The 18831-nt window shown below is 52.1% G+C and overlaps 1 protein-coding gene across 2 annotated transcripts in view; it reads left to right on the top strand.

Moving 5' to 3' along the window:
• The window catches only part of SEPTIN9 (septin 9), a 165151-nt gene that overhangs the window by 24209 nt on the left and 122111 nt on the right, over nucleotides 1-18831 (top strand). Inside the window, exon 1 of one of the 2 annotated variants that reach the window (XM_030837808.2) lies at nucleotides 935-971. The exons of the other annotated variant lie outside the window; for it this stretch is intronic. Coding sequence (XP_030693668.1) covers nucleotides 950-971 — 22 coding nt within the window. The 5' untranslated portion in view covers nucleotides 935-949. Of the gene's footprint in view, nucleotides 1-934; nucleotides 972-18831 lie in introns of those variants that run through there. 2 annotated transcript variants of the gene reach the window in all.

Raw genomic sequence — 18831 nt, forward strand, 5'->3', positions numbered from 1 at the left:
GAGGCGCTGAGTCTGGGGAAATCAGTGGCGAGGAGCTGCGCTCCCTCCCAGGGGACAGCTGGAGACTCACTGACTCATGAGTAAGTGGTAGGACTCTTCCAGGAAGTCTCCATCCCGCGCTCCCCTCTCGGCTGGGGTGGGACGGCCAGCTGCCTCTGTCTCCGCAGGCGGACGGCACACCCGGGCGTCTGCAGGGGTGACTTCTCCGGGCTCAACCCCGGCAGGTGTTCCTGAACCTTCCCTCGGCCCCTGCCTGGGGCGCCACTGCCCCTCCTTCCGGCCGGGTCAGGGTGGGAGTGAAGGGCCGGCAGAGGTGGAGGGAAGGGAAGGCGGGCAGGCAGGAACCAGGATTTTCAAACGCTCCAACCAAAGGAAATCGCAGCATCGCGGGCCGGGGGAAATGAAAGACTCTGGAAGTCTCCAGGAATTTGATTCTGTGAGCTGGTTTCCAAGAGGCTAAGTTAAGCTTCTCCAAGTGGATATTAAAAAGGAGCAGCGAGACGAGCCCGGGCGGAGGGGCTGGAGGGGGTGGAGAGAAGGCACCGGAAGCCGCCGCACGCTGCACCTCTGGAGCCACCGCACAAAGCCCCGCCGGCCGGTCCTCGGCCCGGAGGACCCTGGGGACCGCAGGAGCCTTTCAAGGCCCACGTCCGGCCCTTGCTCCCGCCTCTTCTTTTATTTCTCTCCTTCGCTGCCTTTCCCCTCCCGATTCCAAGAGACAATGCTACTTCAGTTTGGAGCACAAACATATGATCAGCACATGGAAATGTGGTAATTTGGATGCATTCGTGATTGCAACAGATTGAAGAAATTAGACCAGACAAAGAGTGTTTTTGGAGGAGGAGGAGAGGAGGCAGAAAGAGGGAGGGCGACGGGGTGAGAAAGGGGAGGACGCCTCTGGAAAGGGGGACGCCGGGACTCCCGCCTGCTGCTAAATATATCCGTAGTGATGGAGAGAGACCGGATCACAGGTAGGCAAGCGGCCCTCCTCCCCCGGCTGCCCCTTCCCCTTAACTCACAACTTTCTTTATGCTTCGGGAAATAAGCACCCAAGGGTCACTTTGACTCATTTTTGTGGACATATTTCTTTTCCTCTTGACTGTTCTGAGGTCCTGGGACGTAATGTTCCAAAAGTGAAGCTTCGCTAAGCCGGGCTTTTATTTAAACTCGGCTCTCCGTCCCCTCACTATTTCTCTTTCATTTCCCAATGTGCCACTTTTGCATCTTAAGACGGCCGTGAATGCTGAGACTGTGGGCGCCGAAGTCTGGGAAAGGGTGGGGGGACCTGCTTCTGGCGCTGGGGTCCGGGGTGGCGGCACCGGGATGCCGACTGTGGTTTGTCCGCTGTGTGGTTTGTTTGTTCGCTGCCAGCCAAAGTCCGTCTTCAAGGCCGCCTTGGTCTCCTCCCTGAAATAGCATTTCGGTGCCTTCCCGGGAGTTGATTACAGGGCCGGGAGCTCCCGGTGCCCAAACAAGATGTGCAAATGCCTGTGTGTGTGCGCGCGCGCGCGCGTGCGCGTATGCACACGTACAGCGGAGAGAGCTTATTCTATTCTGCCGGAAGCTTGGGGGAGTTGACCAAGGTGACTCCCACTTGGAGGTGCTGGTGTCATTGGGGTCCTGTACTCACCTGGGCACCGTGGACAGAGAGGGGGTAGCAATGATCGTCCACGTGGTTGGATGGGATTGATTTAGGACGGGAAGAGCGGAGCCGTGGGCTCTGCTCAGATTCTGGGGCAGAATCACTGATCAGAACATCAGAATGTCACGTTGGGGCAAGGAGTGAGGGCAGATGGCTGGTCCTCGGGCTGGAGGGACCTTGCAGGTCCCTGGATCGGTCCCCGCACCCTGTGTGGGATCGAGGCCAAGTGGGTCACTTTGGAGCGGGCTCAGACCCATCGGGGCAAGAACCAAGCAGTGGAGAGAAAAGAGGCCGCCCCTCCTAAGTCACCCCGGTTAGAAGCCCCTCTTTCTCGGGCTTGGTGTCCCGTGTCAGCATCTGATATCATCACGAATAATTCCCATTCATTATGGGGCCTGCTGCTACGGCACACCCCTCAAGCCAGGTGCTGGGGTACACTGTGCAGGCCTGAGACGTCCTGGGGCATCAGCCTCTGGGCTTCAGGTGCTCCAAGATGACCCCTGGGTCAAAGTGAGGATAAGAATGTCGCTCCCCAAGTGCCACTGGCTTGGTCTGTTGTTTGCCACTGTGTGTGTTGCAGGGGGGGCTCCCCAAGAGGCCAGAGGGAAGGAAGGCGCATGTCAGTGTCTCCTCTGAAGATAGCCCCTTGCCTGCTGCTCCAGGGGCTGATCAGATCCCAGTGTGATGTCAGGGCTGATGGGGCAGCCACAGGCAGGGGAGCTGCCAGCGGGGTGCGTGTGTGCGCGTGCACGTCTGTGCTGCAGGGCACACAAACGGGCACTGCGACTGACCACAGGAGGTGGGGCAGCCATGGAGACTGGCGGAAGGCACGGCTGGTGGGACCGCATCTCATGTGTGTTTGAGCTCAGTGACGCGGGCCAGCTGGGGCGGACGGGGCGCTAGCCAGGGTGCCGTGCTCTCCGGCTGGCAAGGGCTGCAGGCTGTGGGACCAGGGAGGATGGTTACTCCATTGGCCTGGCTGCCAGGGGCCTCCGGCCCAGCCTTCATTTAACAGATGACCAAGCCGAGGCCCAGCTGGGTGACCACCAGGGGACCAGAGAGGCAGGGCTCGGAGGCTGGAAGGGGGTCCTTGGGGGAATCAGAAGCAGTGGCAACGTCTTGCAACCTCCCGGGCTAAGTGAACTTGAGGAGCTTTTCATGAACTGAACAAACAGTCCGCTCTGTGCCTTCATAAGTGTTGAGCACCACGCCCTCGGCCGAGGACAGCACGGCGACGGGTGAAGTAGGGACCTTCTCCCAGGACGTGCCTGAGGAGAAATGGGTACTTTCTATGAAATCCTCATTTGGATGCATTTTCATTAAAAAATACTTCTTTCAAAGCTCGGTTAGAAACTGGTTCCAGAAGAGAGAAGTCCCCAGGCTGTCTCCCCATGTTTCTCAAACCTGGTTAGACCTTGACCTTCGTCTTTACTTGTAACTCAGAGCTTAAGCAGTCCCTGGGCAAGTCTCGCTCTGCAGCCCTGGGCTCAGTTTCCCAACCTGTAAAGGGAGGGAGTTGGATCAGCACGGCCTTGAGGCCGCATCCCTACAGCCAGCGGCGGGCTTCTGAGCCTGTTCTGGGGACCCCGCCGGCTGCGGCCTGCTTCTCAAGGGCACTGCCCCTCTGTGACAGCGTAAGACAGTTGTGGCGGCCTCAGTCCGCACCGGGCGGCTGTGGGGCTGGGGGCCACGATGCCAAGCGTGTGTGTGGACGGGGGCCTGTCTGGCCAGACGCCCCACCCGCCAGCTTCCAGAAGTAGCTGTCACTGCTCGTGGCCCACTGGGCTGGCATTTAAGGCGTGTCTGGCTGACTCTGGGCCGCTGCCCAGCAGCTGTCCAGGAGGGGCTGGTGAGGAGGGGGTTTGGGACAGGTGCGGGCGGCCTCAGGAGACCTCAGCTCTCCCTCCTCCGTCTCTCGCGAGCACCTAGCTCCCACTTGGTTTGGGACGTGGGCCCTGGGTCCTCTTCTGCAGTCAGGCAGCCTCCAGCCCTCTCGAGGCTGCGGCCTTGCCCTGGGAAGATGCCGGAGGGCTCGTCAGCCGGGCGGGGATGAGTCACGGAGCAGTGACTGGCCGCTGAGACACAGGCCGCTTCTTCCAGCCAAGGGTCGGCCTTTTTTCCTTGTTCTGGACTGGCTTTGTGGCTTTTACAAATCAAGCAGTTTTATCTTGTTCCAAGTGCTTGTGTTTCAGCAGGGAGACTCTCCAGGAAGGGAACTTTCCACTGAGGGGCTGTGACTTAGCTCAGCTAGGCCTCGGGGAGGGTGGGAAGGGCCACGCGGTGAGCTGTCTGCAGAGAATGTGGACGTTTCTCTGCTCGGTCAGGAAGGTTGGCGCGGGGGCCTGGAAGGGCCGGGCTGCACTGCACCCGGGAGGAGAGAGCTGGCACTCTGCTCTGCTCGGGGGCGGGGGGGGGGGGGTCCTGTGTCACGGTCATGGGAGGGCAGGGAGCTGGACAGCCCCCACCGTGGGCGGCGTGCCTCAGTCCTCACTCTGCTGCACCCTCTTGCCTCTGGGTCCCGGGCATTTCATACTCTTGGCCTGGACAGCTGCTGCGGTCATCAGCTTCCTGGACCCTCTCTGCCAGGGCTTCACTCTCCTCGTCTCCAAGATGAGAAGCTTGGCCCGAGGCCCTCCTGGCCCTCTGCCTCTTCCACCTCTGACTGACGAGGGCCTTGGTTTCCTGGGGCTGCTATAACCAAGTACCACCGCTTGGGGAGCTTACCACGACAGCAGTTGATCCTCTCCCAGCTCTGGAGGCCAGAAGTCCAAATTCAAGGTGTCCGAGGCTTGGTTCCTTCAGGAGGCCCCGAGGGAGCATCCCTTCCAGGCCTCTCTCCTGGCTTCTGGCGGCAGCCGGCGCCCCTTGGCATCCTCGGCTGGTGGATGCCTCTCTCCAGTCTCTGCCTCTGTTGTCACACAGCCTTCTTCTGTGTCTCAAATCTCCCTCTGCTTCTCTCTTATAAGGACACTTGTTCCTGGATTTAGGGCCCCCTCGGATAATCCAGGAGGACCAAAATTCTAGAACCTTATCCTAATGACATCTGCAAGACCCTTTTTCCAAATAGGTCCACATGCACAGATTCCAGGTGAACATGAATTTGGGGGGCAGGGCACCATTCAACCCACTCCAGTCCCCATGCATCCTGGATGCACAGGCTGATTCCATGTCCCAAGATCACTTGCCATCCCCCACTCTGGCCATGGGGTCCCCTACCCCTGGTGGGGTGTGGGAAGCTCAGCCCCATGAGAACTGCAGAAGCCTGCCCACCCCCCTTCCAGGCACCTTCTTGCCGGAGTTGCCTTGTGTTCCCTGCTGGTGGGGGTGAGGCCTGGGGCAGGCCCTGGGGACAGAGTGGACCTAGGATGGAGGGCTTTGGTACCTGGGTCCGCCTGCCCGATAAGGGCACCTTCGCCTGGTGCCTTGTAATTTTTTTTTCTTTGAGCTCCAAATCGGTCTGTCCAAAACTTTTCCTGATTAGAGGATTTATTTCTATGTAAAGTCTTACTAAGGAATGGCATGACAATCACGCTGTTACGCATTAAAGAACCACCTTCAATAGCATCATAGTGTGAGACTGGGACTGTCCTGAGTGGTCACTGCAGCCATTCTGTACTATAAGGACCTGGGGTGCCTGCGGCTCTGGACTCCTTTTTAAAGCATCGTGGTAAAATGTACACAACATAAAATGTACCTCTTTTAAAAAAAATTTTATTGGAGTATAGTTGATTTACAAGGTTGTATTAGTTTCAGGTGAACAGCAAAGTGAATCAGTTATACATATACACATATCCACTCTTTTTTAGATTCTTTTCCCGTACAGGCCATTACAGAGTACTGAGTAGAGTTCCCTGTGCTCTACAGTAGGTCCTTATTAGTTACCTATTTTATGTATAGTAGTGTGTATATGTCAATCCCAACCTCCTAATTATCCTTTTCCCCATTTCCCCCAGTAACCATAAGTTTGTTTTCTACGTCTGTGACTCTGTTTCTGTTTTGTAAATAAGTTCATTTGTCCTATTTTTTTAGATTCCACATATAAGCGATATCATATGATATAAAATGTATAAAATGTATCTTTTCTATAATTTTTAGGTGTACAGTTCAGTGGCATTAAGTGCGTTCACATGGTTGTGCAACCGTCCATCCATCTCCAGGACTTTTTCATCTTCCCAAAGTGAAACTCCATTAAACACTACCTCCTCTTTGCCCCCTCTGACCTGACCCTGACAAACACCCTTCTGCTTTCTGTCTCTATGAATTTGACTATTCCAGTTTCCTCATATACGTGGAATCATGCACATTTGTCTTTTTTGTGACTGACTTATTTCACTTAATGACTTCATGGTTCCTCCATGCTGTAGCAGGTGTCAGAGTCTCCTCCTGTTTAAGGCAGAATAATATTCCATTATATGATAGACCACATTTTGTTTCTCTGTTGATCTATGGGTAGACATTTGGGTGGTTTCCACCTTTTGGCTATTATGAAAATTGCCGCCATAAACATGTATGTATAGGTACTTGCCTGAGTCCTTGCTTTCAAATATTTTGGGTATATACCCAGAAGCAGAATTGCTGGACCATATGGTAGTTCTATGTTTGATTTTGGGGGGAACCACCGTACTGCTTGTCACTGCAACTATACCATTTTACATTCCCACCAGCAGTGCCCATGGGTTCTAATTTCTCCACATCCTCCTGAACACATGTTATTTTTAAAAATATATATGTAACAGCCATTCTGATAAGTGTGAGGTGGTACCTCATGGCAGTTCTGATTTGCATTTCTCTAATGATTAGTGATGCTGATCTTCCCATGTGCCTGTTGGCATCTGTATGTCTTCTTCGGAGAAATGTCTATTCAAGTCCTTTGTCAGATTTTAAATTGGCTTTGTGTGTGTGTGTGTGATTGAGTTGTAGAAGTTTTTAAAAACATGTTCTGGATATTAATTCCTCATCAGACATACGATTTGTAAATATTTTCTCCCATTCCGTGTGTTTCCTTTTCCTTCTGCTGAGAGTCTCCTTTGATGCACAAAAGTTTTGCACTTCGATGAAGCTCAATTTATCTACGTTTTCTTTTAGTGCCTGTGCTTTTAGCGTCGCACCCAACGTCACAAGCCTTTCCCCCTGTGTTTCTTTCTAAGAGTTTTACAGTTTTAGCTCTTGCGTTTAGGCCTTTGATCCATTTTGAGTTAACTTTGTACGTGGTGTGAGATTAGGCTCCAAGTTTTCGTCCTGGGCTCTTGATTTTTTTTTTTTTTTTTTCACACCCAGGCTGGCTTCACTGGGTGAGGTGGCAGGAAGTGGGGAAATCCTGGGTTGGGCTGGCCTTGACCATCCCCTCAGGCTGGCCAGGGAGCCTCAGCTCCGGCCCTGGGCATGGCTGGACATGTGCTCTGCCCGAGGCAGCCCAGGCCTGTGTCCTTCTGGACTGACGAGGAGGCCAGCCTGGGGTCTCCTGGGGTCCACTCTCAGGTGGGCCTCCTATTCTCAGTGGTTTCAGTGCCCAGCCTGCGTGTGAGACTGACTGTCTGTGTGTCAGTGTCTGTTGGTCTGTCCCCATGCTGCATCTCAGGAAGCCTCCTCCAGCCCCATTCTCCCTCTTCGCTTCTGCGATGCTAGACTCCGTCTGCCTCCTGCTCGGAGCTGGTCATCCCCATTGTCTCCCTTCCCATCCGGGCACAAACCTCTGTCCGGAAGCTACCACCTAAACCGCCTTGCCCGAAGTCCCCTGGACCACCGTCCCGCCTTCACCGCCCTCATGTCAGTTCTGCTCCCATTGGGCTGGGCGCGGGGTGGGGGTGGGACCCAACGGAGAAACTGGACAGATTTCCTCTTAACCAGAGGCTCATGTTTGGAGACTGTTTGGGGCCCCAGGCCTCGTATGAACTCAGGACAGATAGCAATGCAGATTTCAGCTCCTGGAGACCCCTCTCTGCCTGTGGGCTTGGGACCTGCCTTAGATCTTCTGATCTTCCCTCCCTCTTCTTTCTTTTTTCTTTTTAAGGTATGTACGTATGTATGTATTTATTTATTTTTGGCTGCGTTGGGTCTTTGTTGCTGCACGCGGCTTTCTCTAGTTGTGGCCAGCGGGAGCTACTCTTCGTTGTGGTGCATGGGCTTCTCATTGCGGCGGCTTCTCTTGTTGCGGAGCACGGGCTCTAGGCACGCGAGCTTCAGTAGTTGCTGCGCGTGGGCTCAGTAGTTGTGGCGTGCAGGCTTAGTTGCTCCGTGGCACGTGGGATCTTCCCGGACCAGGGATTGAACCCGTGTGCCCTGCACTGGCAGGCGGATTCTTAACTACTGCGCCACCAGGGAAGTGGTGCAGTAGTTAAGTTTTTTTTTTTTTTTTTTTAGCAAATGAGGAAACTGACTTGAGCAAAGCTGAATAAACAAAGCAACACACCCCTTGGAAATTAGCAAAGAGGCACCAGCTCTGAAACTTTTCTATGAAAAGTTGAAAATGCTTTGGGGCTGGGCCTGTCTGCTGGAGCAGGTAGGTGGGTGTGAAGAGCCGCCCAGCTCTACGTGGCAGGAGCCCACACGCCAGAGCCCGTTCCTCTGCGTGGTCCCGATTCTCCCTCCCGCCAGCGAGTGTGGACAATCAGTGACCTCTGTCTCTGTCCTCCGCTTTACGTTCACCTCAGGTCCTGATGTCTCCGGGTGGCTGTTCGCAGGACCACTAGACACCTGTCGTCCCAATTATCTGGCAAATATTTATTGAGGTCGTACTACGTGCAGCCGAGACGTCTCCTGGGTTCTTGACCTACAGTGAGGAGCCAGTACCCTGCTCCTTTGGGGCTGGCAGTCTGAGCTAGATGTCAGACAGCTAACCAATAAACACATCAATTGATGACTTTAGATGAAGAAGCAAAGAACAGGTGATGTGATGTGATTGTTGGTAGGTGTGTGTGTGTGTGGGTGTGGGTGTGGGTGTGGGTGTGGGTGTATGTGGGTGTGTATTAATGGACACCTTCCTTGAGGGGGTGACATTGAGCTGAAACTTACGTGTCCAGAAGGACCTGACAGGTCAAGATCCAGAGGAAGGACATTCAGGCAAAGGGAACAGCAAGTGCAAAGGCCCTGAGGTTAGAACATCACGGAGGTGCGAGTGGCTGGACTGCATTGTTGGAGGAGAGGGGCAAGTCTGAGACCAGCAAGATAGGCGGGGCCAGGTCATGCCAGGCCTCGGAGGCCCTGGCGAGAGTTCGTTTCTCTCCTCAGTGTGCTGGGTGGAGAAAGTGGCAGGACCTGAGTGCCCCGTGGCCACTGAGACTCGCCTGTAGCAGGCAGGGAGGAGAAGCACTGGGACCTGGAGGGGTGGCCATCACCGTCACTCTATGCAGCTGGAGAGGGAGGACCTCTGATTGCTGGGTGGACCCTGGTGGTTGAAGAGGCCGCTGGACACCCTGACATGTTGGCCAGCCCTGCCCAGTCCTGCCCCGTGGGCTGCTATCTTTAGGAGGGAGTGCTTGCGGCCTCTGAGCGCAGAGGCTGTGGTTTGGTGCGTGCTTGGCCGAGGGTGGGGTGGCCTGAGTCCTGGGAAGGTGACCCGAGGAGCGGACAGCCTCAGGGGAAGCATGACTCGGGGCCTCCTCACTTTGTATCTCCTGGGTCCTGACTCGCTGGCAGGGATATCACACATGCCTGCTCATGCCCCCAGGTGGGGTAGTGGCCAGTGTGTCTGAGGACACCGTCCCATCCCACTGGGCCCTCTGAGCCTCAGGTTTCTCCCCAGCTCTGGGCCCCTGACTCTGGGGGAGGCCTGGAAGTACAGAATGTTTTCCAGGGCATCCCACTGGCCCTCAGAGCTGGGGTGAGTCAGAGCCTCTTCCCACAATGGAGCAGTAGCCGAGGCCCGGGGATTCTGGCCTGGTGCCCGGTTCCTGGGGCAGGAGAAGCGAGGTGGCCAGGCAGGCAGGGCTGGGGGCTGAGCCTGTTGTGACCTTGGGCTGCGGCTCCTCCCCTCCCGCTCTGTCCCAGCTCCGGGTCCCACTGGGGCTCCCTTTGTGCCTCTTCCACTCGCTGGCCTCTGCATCCCTTCTCTCCCCTCTGGGGCCAACCCTCTCCTCTGGCCCAGACTGGCCCTCCCAGCTGCTCTCCCTACCTCCTGCCTCTTCTCCTTCAGACCCTGCGCTGCTCCCCCGGGGCCCACCGTGTTCCCTCTGTGTCCCTTGCCACCCAGCGAGGCAGGTGCAGGGAAGTTCAGGACGCACGCACCGTTAGAGTGCCCGTGTGTGCCTCTCTGCTCTGGCGCTCCCTCGAGCCTGTGGCCCCTCCGCACAGAGCCTGGCCCTGTCCCGCATCCAGAGCTGGTGCAGCAGGAAGGAGCTGCCCAGGGAGCCTGGGCACCTGGCCTGCTCTGCTGGCTGCAGCCCCCAGGGCTCGGGTGTCAGAGAAGAGGTGCTTCTGGGAACGTGTGACCATGATGTGGCTCATGGGTCAGGGCGCCGACCCTCCCCTCCTGCCGGAGTGGCCTGAGATGCTGCTTCTCCGCTCCCGTTTCCGGGGCATCTTGAAGTTGGCCCTTGGGCAGCCTGGATTCTCCCTCTGGCCTTTCCTGGCACTGTTTCTGCTCACCTGGAGAAGGCTGGGTGGGGCTTGGGGACAAAGGAGATTCAAGGGCTTCCCTGACAGGACACCCCACCGCACAGAGGGGACGTTTTGGTCAAAGCCCCAAGAGCCCTGCTTGCTACTCAGAGAGCAAGACCTCAACCACCTGCGGGGCATCTGGTGGGGGCAGTACAGGTGTGACTGTCAGCACAGGGGCTCAGTGCACGGCCCGAGGCCTCCCTTTCCATGGCTCTGCTCAGGCCCGCGTCCTTCTCTGGCCCTGTTTTCCCTGACGTCCACAATGGGCAGCCCTCAGTCTGGACTTTGCCCCCCACCATCCGCCCAGCTCAGCTCTGGCCGGCTTGTCCCTCCCCCGGGGCCCAGGTTCCTTCTCCAGGTGGCGTATTCCATCCAAGGATGCAGGGCCCTCAGCCATGCCCGCCCTGGGAGATGTCGGTTTATTGTTATCTGATAATAACTATAAAGAACTATAGCTTTAGAATGACTGTTTCCAATGTTTTTCCAAGTTCAAGGGTCTTTAGAGTGTCCTAATCCTGATGTCGCCGTGTCCGAGAGAGAGGGAAGGGGCTGGGGGTGATTGCGGGCTGGGGGCTTGTTCCCCACCTGGAGAGGGTGGTCTTGGGCTGTGCCTCTGTGACGTGTGTTGGGGGGGGTGCGTACCTCCAGGAATGCCCCGTAGCCCTCGCCACCCTCCAGCTTGTAGAGAGCAGCTGGGAGCGGAAGGGGAGGCTGCATCCATCCTTCTGAGGAGGTGTGGACAGAGGGGCCCGGGTTCTCGAGACGTGCATCCTCCATGCATCTCACCCGAGGATTTACTGCAGTTGGGGCCTGGCTGAGCCTTGGAAGGGAGCGAGGGGACCGCAGTGAAGCCGAACCCCCAAAAGGGGCAGGAATTCAGGTGCAGGAAGCCTTTCTTCCAGGAGGTGGCGGTGCAGGCCCTCAAGAGCCCAGCGCCTGCTGGGTTTTCATTTTCGCTGAATTTGTGAGAAGAGGCTGCCCAGGTGTTATTTCCACTCACTGCGTCTGCTGCAGCGACGGAAGTGACAGGTGGGGAGCACGGGAAGTAGGTGAGGACGGCACCTCCCCTGGCACCGGGGCTGGAGCTCTGCAGACCTCGCCCGGGGTGGTCCTAAACCGGGCCAAGAAAGCGAGGTTTGAGAGCTCTGGGCTTCGGGGAGGGGTCTCCTGCCACCTCTTCTTTCTTCCCTATTTCTGGTTGATATCTCTCAGTCTCTTTTAAAACTTCCCAAATTTTTACTATGAAAACTTTCAAACACACAGGAAAGATTACGGTGTGAACGCTCGCACACCCACCACCTTGATTCTGCGGGGCACATTCTGCTCTCTGCGTCCTCACACTCCCCTCCCTCTAGCCACCAGCACTCCGTGTGGTATTTTTGCATGAGTTTCAAAATCAGTTGCTGGCATCTGTCCACGTTACCCTGTAAACACTTCAGCTTGCTTCTCACTAACCAGAGGCCAGTCTTTGTTTATGGTTCTTTTTCTTTCTTTGAGGTAAGATGTATGTACCCTGAAACGCACAGATCTTAAGGGTACCGCTCTCTGTATCCCGGCTCCTATCAGAGTGTAGAACATCACGATCACCCCTGCATGCCCTTTCCCGATCGGAGTCTGCCTCCGCTGCCCTGGGAGCAACCAAATTTCTGATTTTTTTCTACTATAAATGAATTTTGCCAGTTTGACTACGTATATATTTTTCAGGTGTACCCATGTTGCCCCAGGTAACAGTAGTTGTTCCGTGATTGCTGTATAGTGTTCATTGCATGACCTTTCTCTGGGTTTTTTTGTTTTAGCTCTTCTGTTCATGGGCCCCTGGCTGTTTCCATTTTGGGGGTCTCCTGAATAAAGATTCTTATACAAGGTTTTGTGGACATATGCTTCCATTTCTCTTGTGTAGATACCAAGGAGTAGAATTGTCGAGCCAGAGGATAGGTATCTGTTTAGATTTGTGGGAAAACGCTAGCTCTTTTCTCCAAGCGACTGTATCAGACACTCCCACCAGCAGCGTCTGAGCGTTCTGGGTGCCCCGCATCCCCACCAGCGTTCGGTGCTGTCTCTTTCATAACGTAGTCACTCTGGTGGGTGTGTGGCGATCTCATTCTGGCTTCGATTTGCATTTGTCCGATGACCCATGCTGTTGAGCACATTTTCATGTTCTTATTGGCTTTCCGTATATTTTCCTTTGTGAAACGTCTTTTCAAGTCTGTTGCCCATTTTATTTTATTTTATTTTTTAAAAATCCCTTGCAGCTCTGACAATCTTATTCCTTTAAAAAAATTAATTAATTAATTAGTTTATGGCTGCGTTGGGTCTTCGTTGCTGCACGTGGGCTTTCTCTAGTTGCGGTGAGCGGGGGCTACTCTTCGTTGCCGTGCACGGGCTTCTCACAGCGGTGGCTTCTCTTGTTGCGGAGCACGGGCTCTAGGCATGCGGGCTTCAGTAGTTGTGGCTCGTGGGCTCTAAAGCGCAGGCTCAGTAGTTGTGGTGCACGGTCTTAGCTGCTCTGCGGCATGTGGGATCCTCCCAGACCAGGGCTTGAACCTGTGTCCCCTGCACTGGCAGGTGGATTCTTAACCACTGCGCCACCAGGGAAGCCCCCTGTTGCCCATTTTAAAATTGGGTTGTTTGACTTATTCTTTCTGGATACTGGTCTTTTGTTAGATACATGAATTGCAAATACTTTTTCCCCGTCTGTGGCTTGCCTACTCTTTTCTTAATGATATAGCTTTTGGTGAGCAAAAGTTTGTAATTTAATTTTGACTAAGTTTAAGTTAACAAAGTTCTTTCTTTGTGGTTACCACTTTTTGTGTTCTTTGTAAGAAAGCTTCGCTTACCCCCAAGTGGCGGAGATATTTTCAATGATTTCTTCTAGAAGTTTTACAGTTAGAGCTTTTATGTTGGGTTTAGAAACCCCCTTGAATTAATTTTTCTGTATGGGATGATGTAGGGGGTAAGGTCCATTTTGTTGTTGTTTTATCTGTATGGACATTCAGTTGTTCTAGAACCATTTATTGAAAAGACATTCTTACCCCATTAAATTGCCTTGGCACCGTTGTTGAAAATCAGTTAATTTTGTATATGTGCTTCTATTTCAGGACCCTTGTGTTTTATTAGTATTTTGTCTGTTCTTTTGCCAGTACCACACTAACTTGATTAATGTGGCTTTTTAATACGCTTTGAAATGAGATCTCCTAATATATCCAAAACATCGCTTTGGGTATTCTTGGTTCTTTGAATTTTCTTATAAATTTTAGAAGTAGAGTATCAACTTCTACAAAAATGCTATGTGAATTTTGATTGAGACTGCATTGAATCTATAGGTCAATTTAGGGATAATTGGCATTTTAATAACATTGAGTCTTCTAGTCTTATAAACATGGTATGTCTTCATTTTTTAAGTTTTTTTTTTTTGTATTTCTCTAATCTCTACAGAATTATGTTGTTCTGTAGTTTTCAATGAAAAGATCTTCATGTCAATAGTTAAATTTATTTCTAACTGTTTTTGGTGCTATTGTAAATTGAATATATATTTTAAATTTCATTTTCAATTGTTTGCTGCTAGTATATAAAAATTATATAAAAATGCAGTGGGTTTTTGTGTATAAATCTTATATCCCGTGACCTTGTCAAATTCATTTATTAGTCTAGCACTTGTTTTGTAGATGTTTCATGATTTACTAGAACAACCATGTTGTCTGAAAATAGGCAGTTTGACTTCTTTCTTTCTGATCTTGATGCCTTTATTTTTCATGCCTTATTTCACAAGCTAGAACTGCCAGTACAATGTTGAATAGAAGTGGTACATGGACATCCTTGCCTTGTGCCAGAAAGTATCATGTTAAATATAGGTTTTCCATATATGCCTTTTGTCAAACTGAGGAGATTCCCTTCTATCCCTAATTTTCCAGTTTTTCATAAGAATGGGTGTTGACTTTTGTAAATACTTTTTCTGTATCTATTGAAATGGTCACTTTTCTTCTTTATTCTATTAATAAGGTGAATTACAATGATTGACTTTTTTTTTTTTTTTGGCCGCGCCGCACAGCATGAGGGATCCTAGTTCCCCAACCAGTGATCGAACCTGCGCCCCCTGCAGTGGAAGCACAGGGTCTGAACCCCTGGACCACCAGGGAAGTCACACAATGATTGACTTTTGAATATTACACCAAGAAATAAGTCCAGGAAACTCAATTTATCTATTGAACTTCCTTTTTATATATTGCTGGATGTGATTTGCCTAGTTTTTTTGTTAAGGATTTTGTGTGTGTGTGTAGATTCATGAGGGATATTGTGTGGTATTTTCTGTTAGTTTGTTTTGCTATTGTCTTGGTCAGGGTTCTTTTGGCCTCAAGGTGATCAAAGTGTTGCTTCCTCTCTATTTTCTGTAAAAGTTCGTATAAGATTGGTGTTATTTCCTTCCTTAAATGTTTGATAGAAGTCACCAAGGAAGCCATCTTTCCCTAGAGTTTTCTTCTTGGAAAGTGTTTTTTTAAGTTACAAAATTAATTAAAAAACGTGTGTTAGGGAATTCCCTGGCGGTCCAGTGTTGAGGACTCGGTGTTTTCACTGCTGAGGGCCCAGGTTCGATCCCTGGTAGGTGAGCTAAGATCCCTCAAGCTGCACAGCGCAGACAAAATAAAAAATGTATTAAATAAATATTTAATTAAATATATTAAATATAATTTAAATATATATTTATTTAATAGAGAGAGAGAGCCATTCAAGTTTTTTACTTCCTCTTGTATCAATTTTGGTAAGTTGTACTTTGAAGGAATTTGTCTGTTTCTTGTAAGTTGTTGAACTTATTCATATAAAGTTCATAATATTTAGTATCATTTTAATATCCATGGGCTCTTAGGGAGAACCCTTCATTCCTAATATTGGTAATTTATAGTCTTCATTTCTTTTCCTCTCTCTCTTATCAGTCTTGCTATGAGTTTGTTGATCTGTAGATCTTTTTAAAGGACCAACTTTGGGCTTTATTTTGCTTCTATTTTCCATTTCCTTGATTTCTGCTCTTATCTTCATTACTTCCTTCCTTCTACTTACTTGGTGTATCAGTCGGGGCCCAGGCAGGAAACAGAAACCACACCAGTAATTTGAACAGCAAAGTGAAGTATAACGAATTATTAACTGGTAAAAAGTGTTTACTGCAAGGGTGAAAGAGGACTCTGAGGAACACAGAAACAGCAAAGACGAGAAATAACTATTTTAGAAGAAACCGTAGGGGAAAGCTTTGGAACGTTGCATTTGGCAGTGACTTCTTTTTTTCTTTTTTCTTCTTCTTTCTTTCTTTATTATTTATTTTTGGCTGCGTTGAGTCTTTGTTGCTGTGCACGGGCTTTCTCTAGTTGCGGCGAGCGGGGGCTATTCTTCGTTGCGGTGCAGGGGCTTCCCATTGCGGTGGCTTCTCTTGTTGTGGAGCGCGGGCTCTAGGCACGTGGGCTTCAGTAGTTGTGGCACGCAGGCTCAGTAGTTGTGGCTCGTGGGCTCAGTAGTTGTGGCTTGCAGGCTCTAGAGCACAGGGTCAGTAGTTGTGGTGCACGGGCTTAGCTGCTCCGCGGCCTGTGGGATCTTCCCAGACCAGGGCTCGAACCCGTGTCCCCTGCATTGGCAGGTGGATTCTTAACCACTGCGCCACGAGGGAAGTCCCTGGCAGTGATTTCTTGTATAAGACACTGAAAAGCACAGGTAACAAAGTAAAAAATAGGTAAATTGAGCTTCATCAAAATTAAAAACTTCTGTGACTCAAGGATGGCTATCAACAGAATGCAAAGGCAACCCACAGAATGGGAGAAAATATTTGCAAATCATGTATCTGATAAGGAATTCATATCCAGAATATATTAAAAACTTCTACAACTCAATTACAAAAAACCAAACAACCCAATTCAAAAAGTGACAAAGAGCCTCAACAGACATTTCTCCAAAGAAGACATACAGATGCAACAGGCACATGGGAAGATGCTCGACATCACTAATCATTAGGGAAACGCAAATCAAAACTGCAATGAGATACCGCCTCACACTCATTAGAATGGCTGTTATACAAAAACAAACCCAGAAAGTAACACGTGTTGGGGAGAATGTGGCAAAATTGGAAACCTTGGGTGCTGCTGGTGGGAATGTCGAATGTTGCAGCCTCTATGGAAAACAGTTTGGTGGTTCCTCAGAAAATTAAACGTAGAATTACCACATGATCCAGCGATTCCCCTTCTAGTTATATACCCAAAAGAACGGAGAGCAGGATCCAGAGCAGATGCACGTGACAGTGGTCACCAGGGGCTGGGGGAACGGGAAGGCGGGGGGGTTCGTGTTTAATGGGGACAGAGCTTCAGTTGGTAAGATGACAAAGTTCTGGAGACGGATGCTGGTGATGGTTGCACAACAATGTGAATGTATTAATGCCACTGGAATGTACACCTGACAATTGTTAAAATGGTACCTTTTATGTTATGGGTATTTTACTGCACACACAAAAGAAGCAGCTACTCCCTCCGGGGCTGAGGGAAGGTACATGAGGAGAAATGAGGAGCTCGGGGTGTCATCCCCGCCTTGCTTCACCTTGGGCTCAGGCCTTGTTGGAGAGTCTGTGGCTGCCACAGACACCTGCGGCCTGCTGGTGGCAAAAAAGTTCTTGCGGGAGGGTGTGGATGGAGTTGGTCTCTAGCAACAGTTTACTGGGTGGCTGAGAAACTTCCGGAGGTGATGTGCAGGTTGGAGCTGGCGTACAGGAAGTGCGCTTGGACCAGATGTCCCAGTGTTGGCTAGGTGCGGGGGCACTGGGAGCGGGGGATAGAGCTGGTCCACGGGAAGGGGCCTGCTGGCTGCTAACTCCGTGGCAGTTGTGCCAGAGGCCGAACAAGGCCCGGGACCAGGAAGAGAAGCCCCTTCCTCCGCTCGGCAGAGAAAGCCTCCCTCTCTGCTCCCCCCAGCGCTGTGCGCATGCGCCTGGTGCAGAGGAAATGGTTCACAGCCAAGTGCAAGGGTGACGGTCAGAGCAGGCGGCCCAGGGATGGAAGGAGCCCGGAGGAGGAAACAGGGTGGGGTGGGAACAGGAGACGCAGCAGAAACTGGAGAAACGCCTTCCACCCCTAGAAGGACCGATGGAGGTTGCCGGGATGCTCAAGACAGATCTTCAAATTCCTGACGTCCGGTCTTGTTTCCCAAGCCCGGAGATCCTTCGAGGCGAAAGGAAAGGAAGGCCTTCCCTCTGGGGGTGTGTGTGTGTGTGCGTGTGTGTGCGCGCACACGTATGTGCCCATTTTCCGTTTTTCCATCTTCCTGACACCAGAAAGAATTTCCGTGAGCTTCTCCACCCTTCCCCAGGCTGCATGGGGAGGGGGACATGCACATACACACACACACACGTGCATTCACACAGACTCTCACACACACACACACACACACACACACACACACATACACACATATAGGGAGCGCTCCTGCGGGTTGTACCTAGGCCTGACAGGAAACTGGACTCTGGGAAACTTCAGCCCCACCTTTGGCACAAAATCATGTTTTTTGTTGCTGTTCATTCAAAGGAACAGAAAGTGGGGTGGGTGGGGACAGTTTATGTTCAGAAGAGGAGATTTTGCCAGAAGTGTCCGGTGCAGTTGAGAGCTTGTCCTGGCGTTGCGTGCCCCAGCTCTGGGGGGCTCAGGAGACCCACCTGTGCCCCAGGGAGTCTCTCAAGGTCGGGAGGGTCCACACTCCAGGTCGGCCCTTGTCCTGGGGTCCTGGGCCAAGATCACCTGGTCCAGAGCCCCCCAAGCTGGCTGATGAAGTCACCCGGGAAACCTGCTAAAATGCAGGTTCCGGGCCTACCCCGGGGCCCCAGGATGAGATGGGGTGCAGGAAGGGCACTGGGCTGCCCAGAGTGAGCCGGATGAGGGGCACCAGGATGGCGGGAGACCCCTGACAGCTGGTGCTCGGTGAGCGGCTGGGCTGCCTTTACTGGGGGTATGGGAAAATCCACGGATACTTGCTGACCGGAACTCGGGTGAATGGCCGCTTGATCTTGCCAGTGAGACAAGATGACGGATGAAGACTTTGGCTGCAGGGGTTGAGGGGCGCGGGACACGGTGCCAACTGGGCCACCCTTGCTCAGGCCCTGGATCGGTACTGTGGCTGCCGTAACAAATGACCACAATCCAGGGACTCAAAAAGCCGAAATCAGGGCTTCCCTGGTGGCACAGTGGTTGAGAGTCAGCCTGCCGATGCAGGGGACGCAGGTTCGTGCCCCGGTCCGGGAAGTTCCCACATGCCGCGGAGCGGCTGGGCCCGTGAGCCATGGCCGCCGCGCCTGCGCGTCCGGAGCCTGTGCACCGCAGCGGGAGAGGCCACAACAGTGAGAAGCCCGCGTACCGCAAAAAAAAAAAAAAAAAAAAAAACAACAAAAAAACGAAATCAGGGTTGATTCCTTCTGGAGGCTCAGAGGGAGGATCCTTCCCATGCCTCTTCCTGGATCCTGGTGGCTGCTGGTGCTCCGTGACCCGGGGCCACGTCACTGTAGTCTCTGCCTCTGTCACCACATGGCCTTCTCCCCTATGTGTCTCTGGGTCCAAATCACCCGCTCCTTTCTCTTATAA

This window comes from Globicephala melas, chromosome 20 (assembly GCF_963455315.2).
Source record: "Globicephala melas chromosome 20, mGloMel1.2, whole genome shotgun sequence".
NCBI classification, from domain to species: Eukaryota; Metazoa; Chordata; class Mammalia; order Artiodactyla; family Delphinidae; genus Globicephala; species Globicephala melas.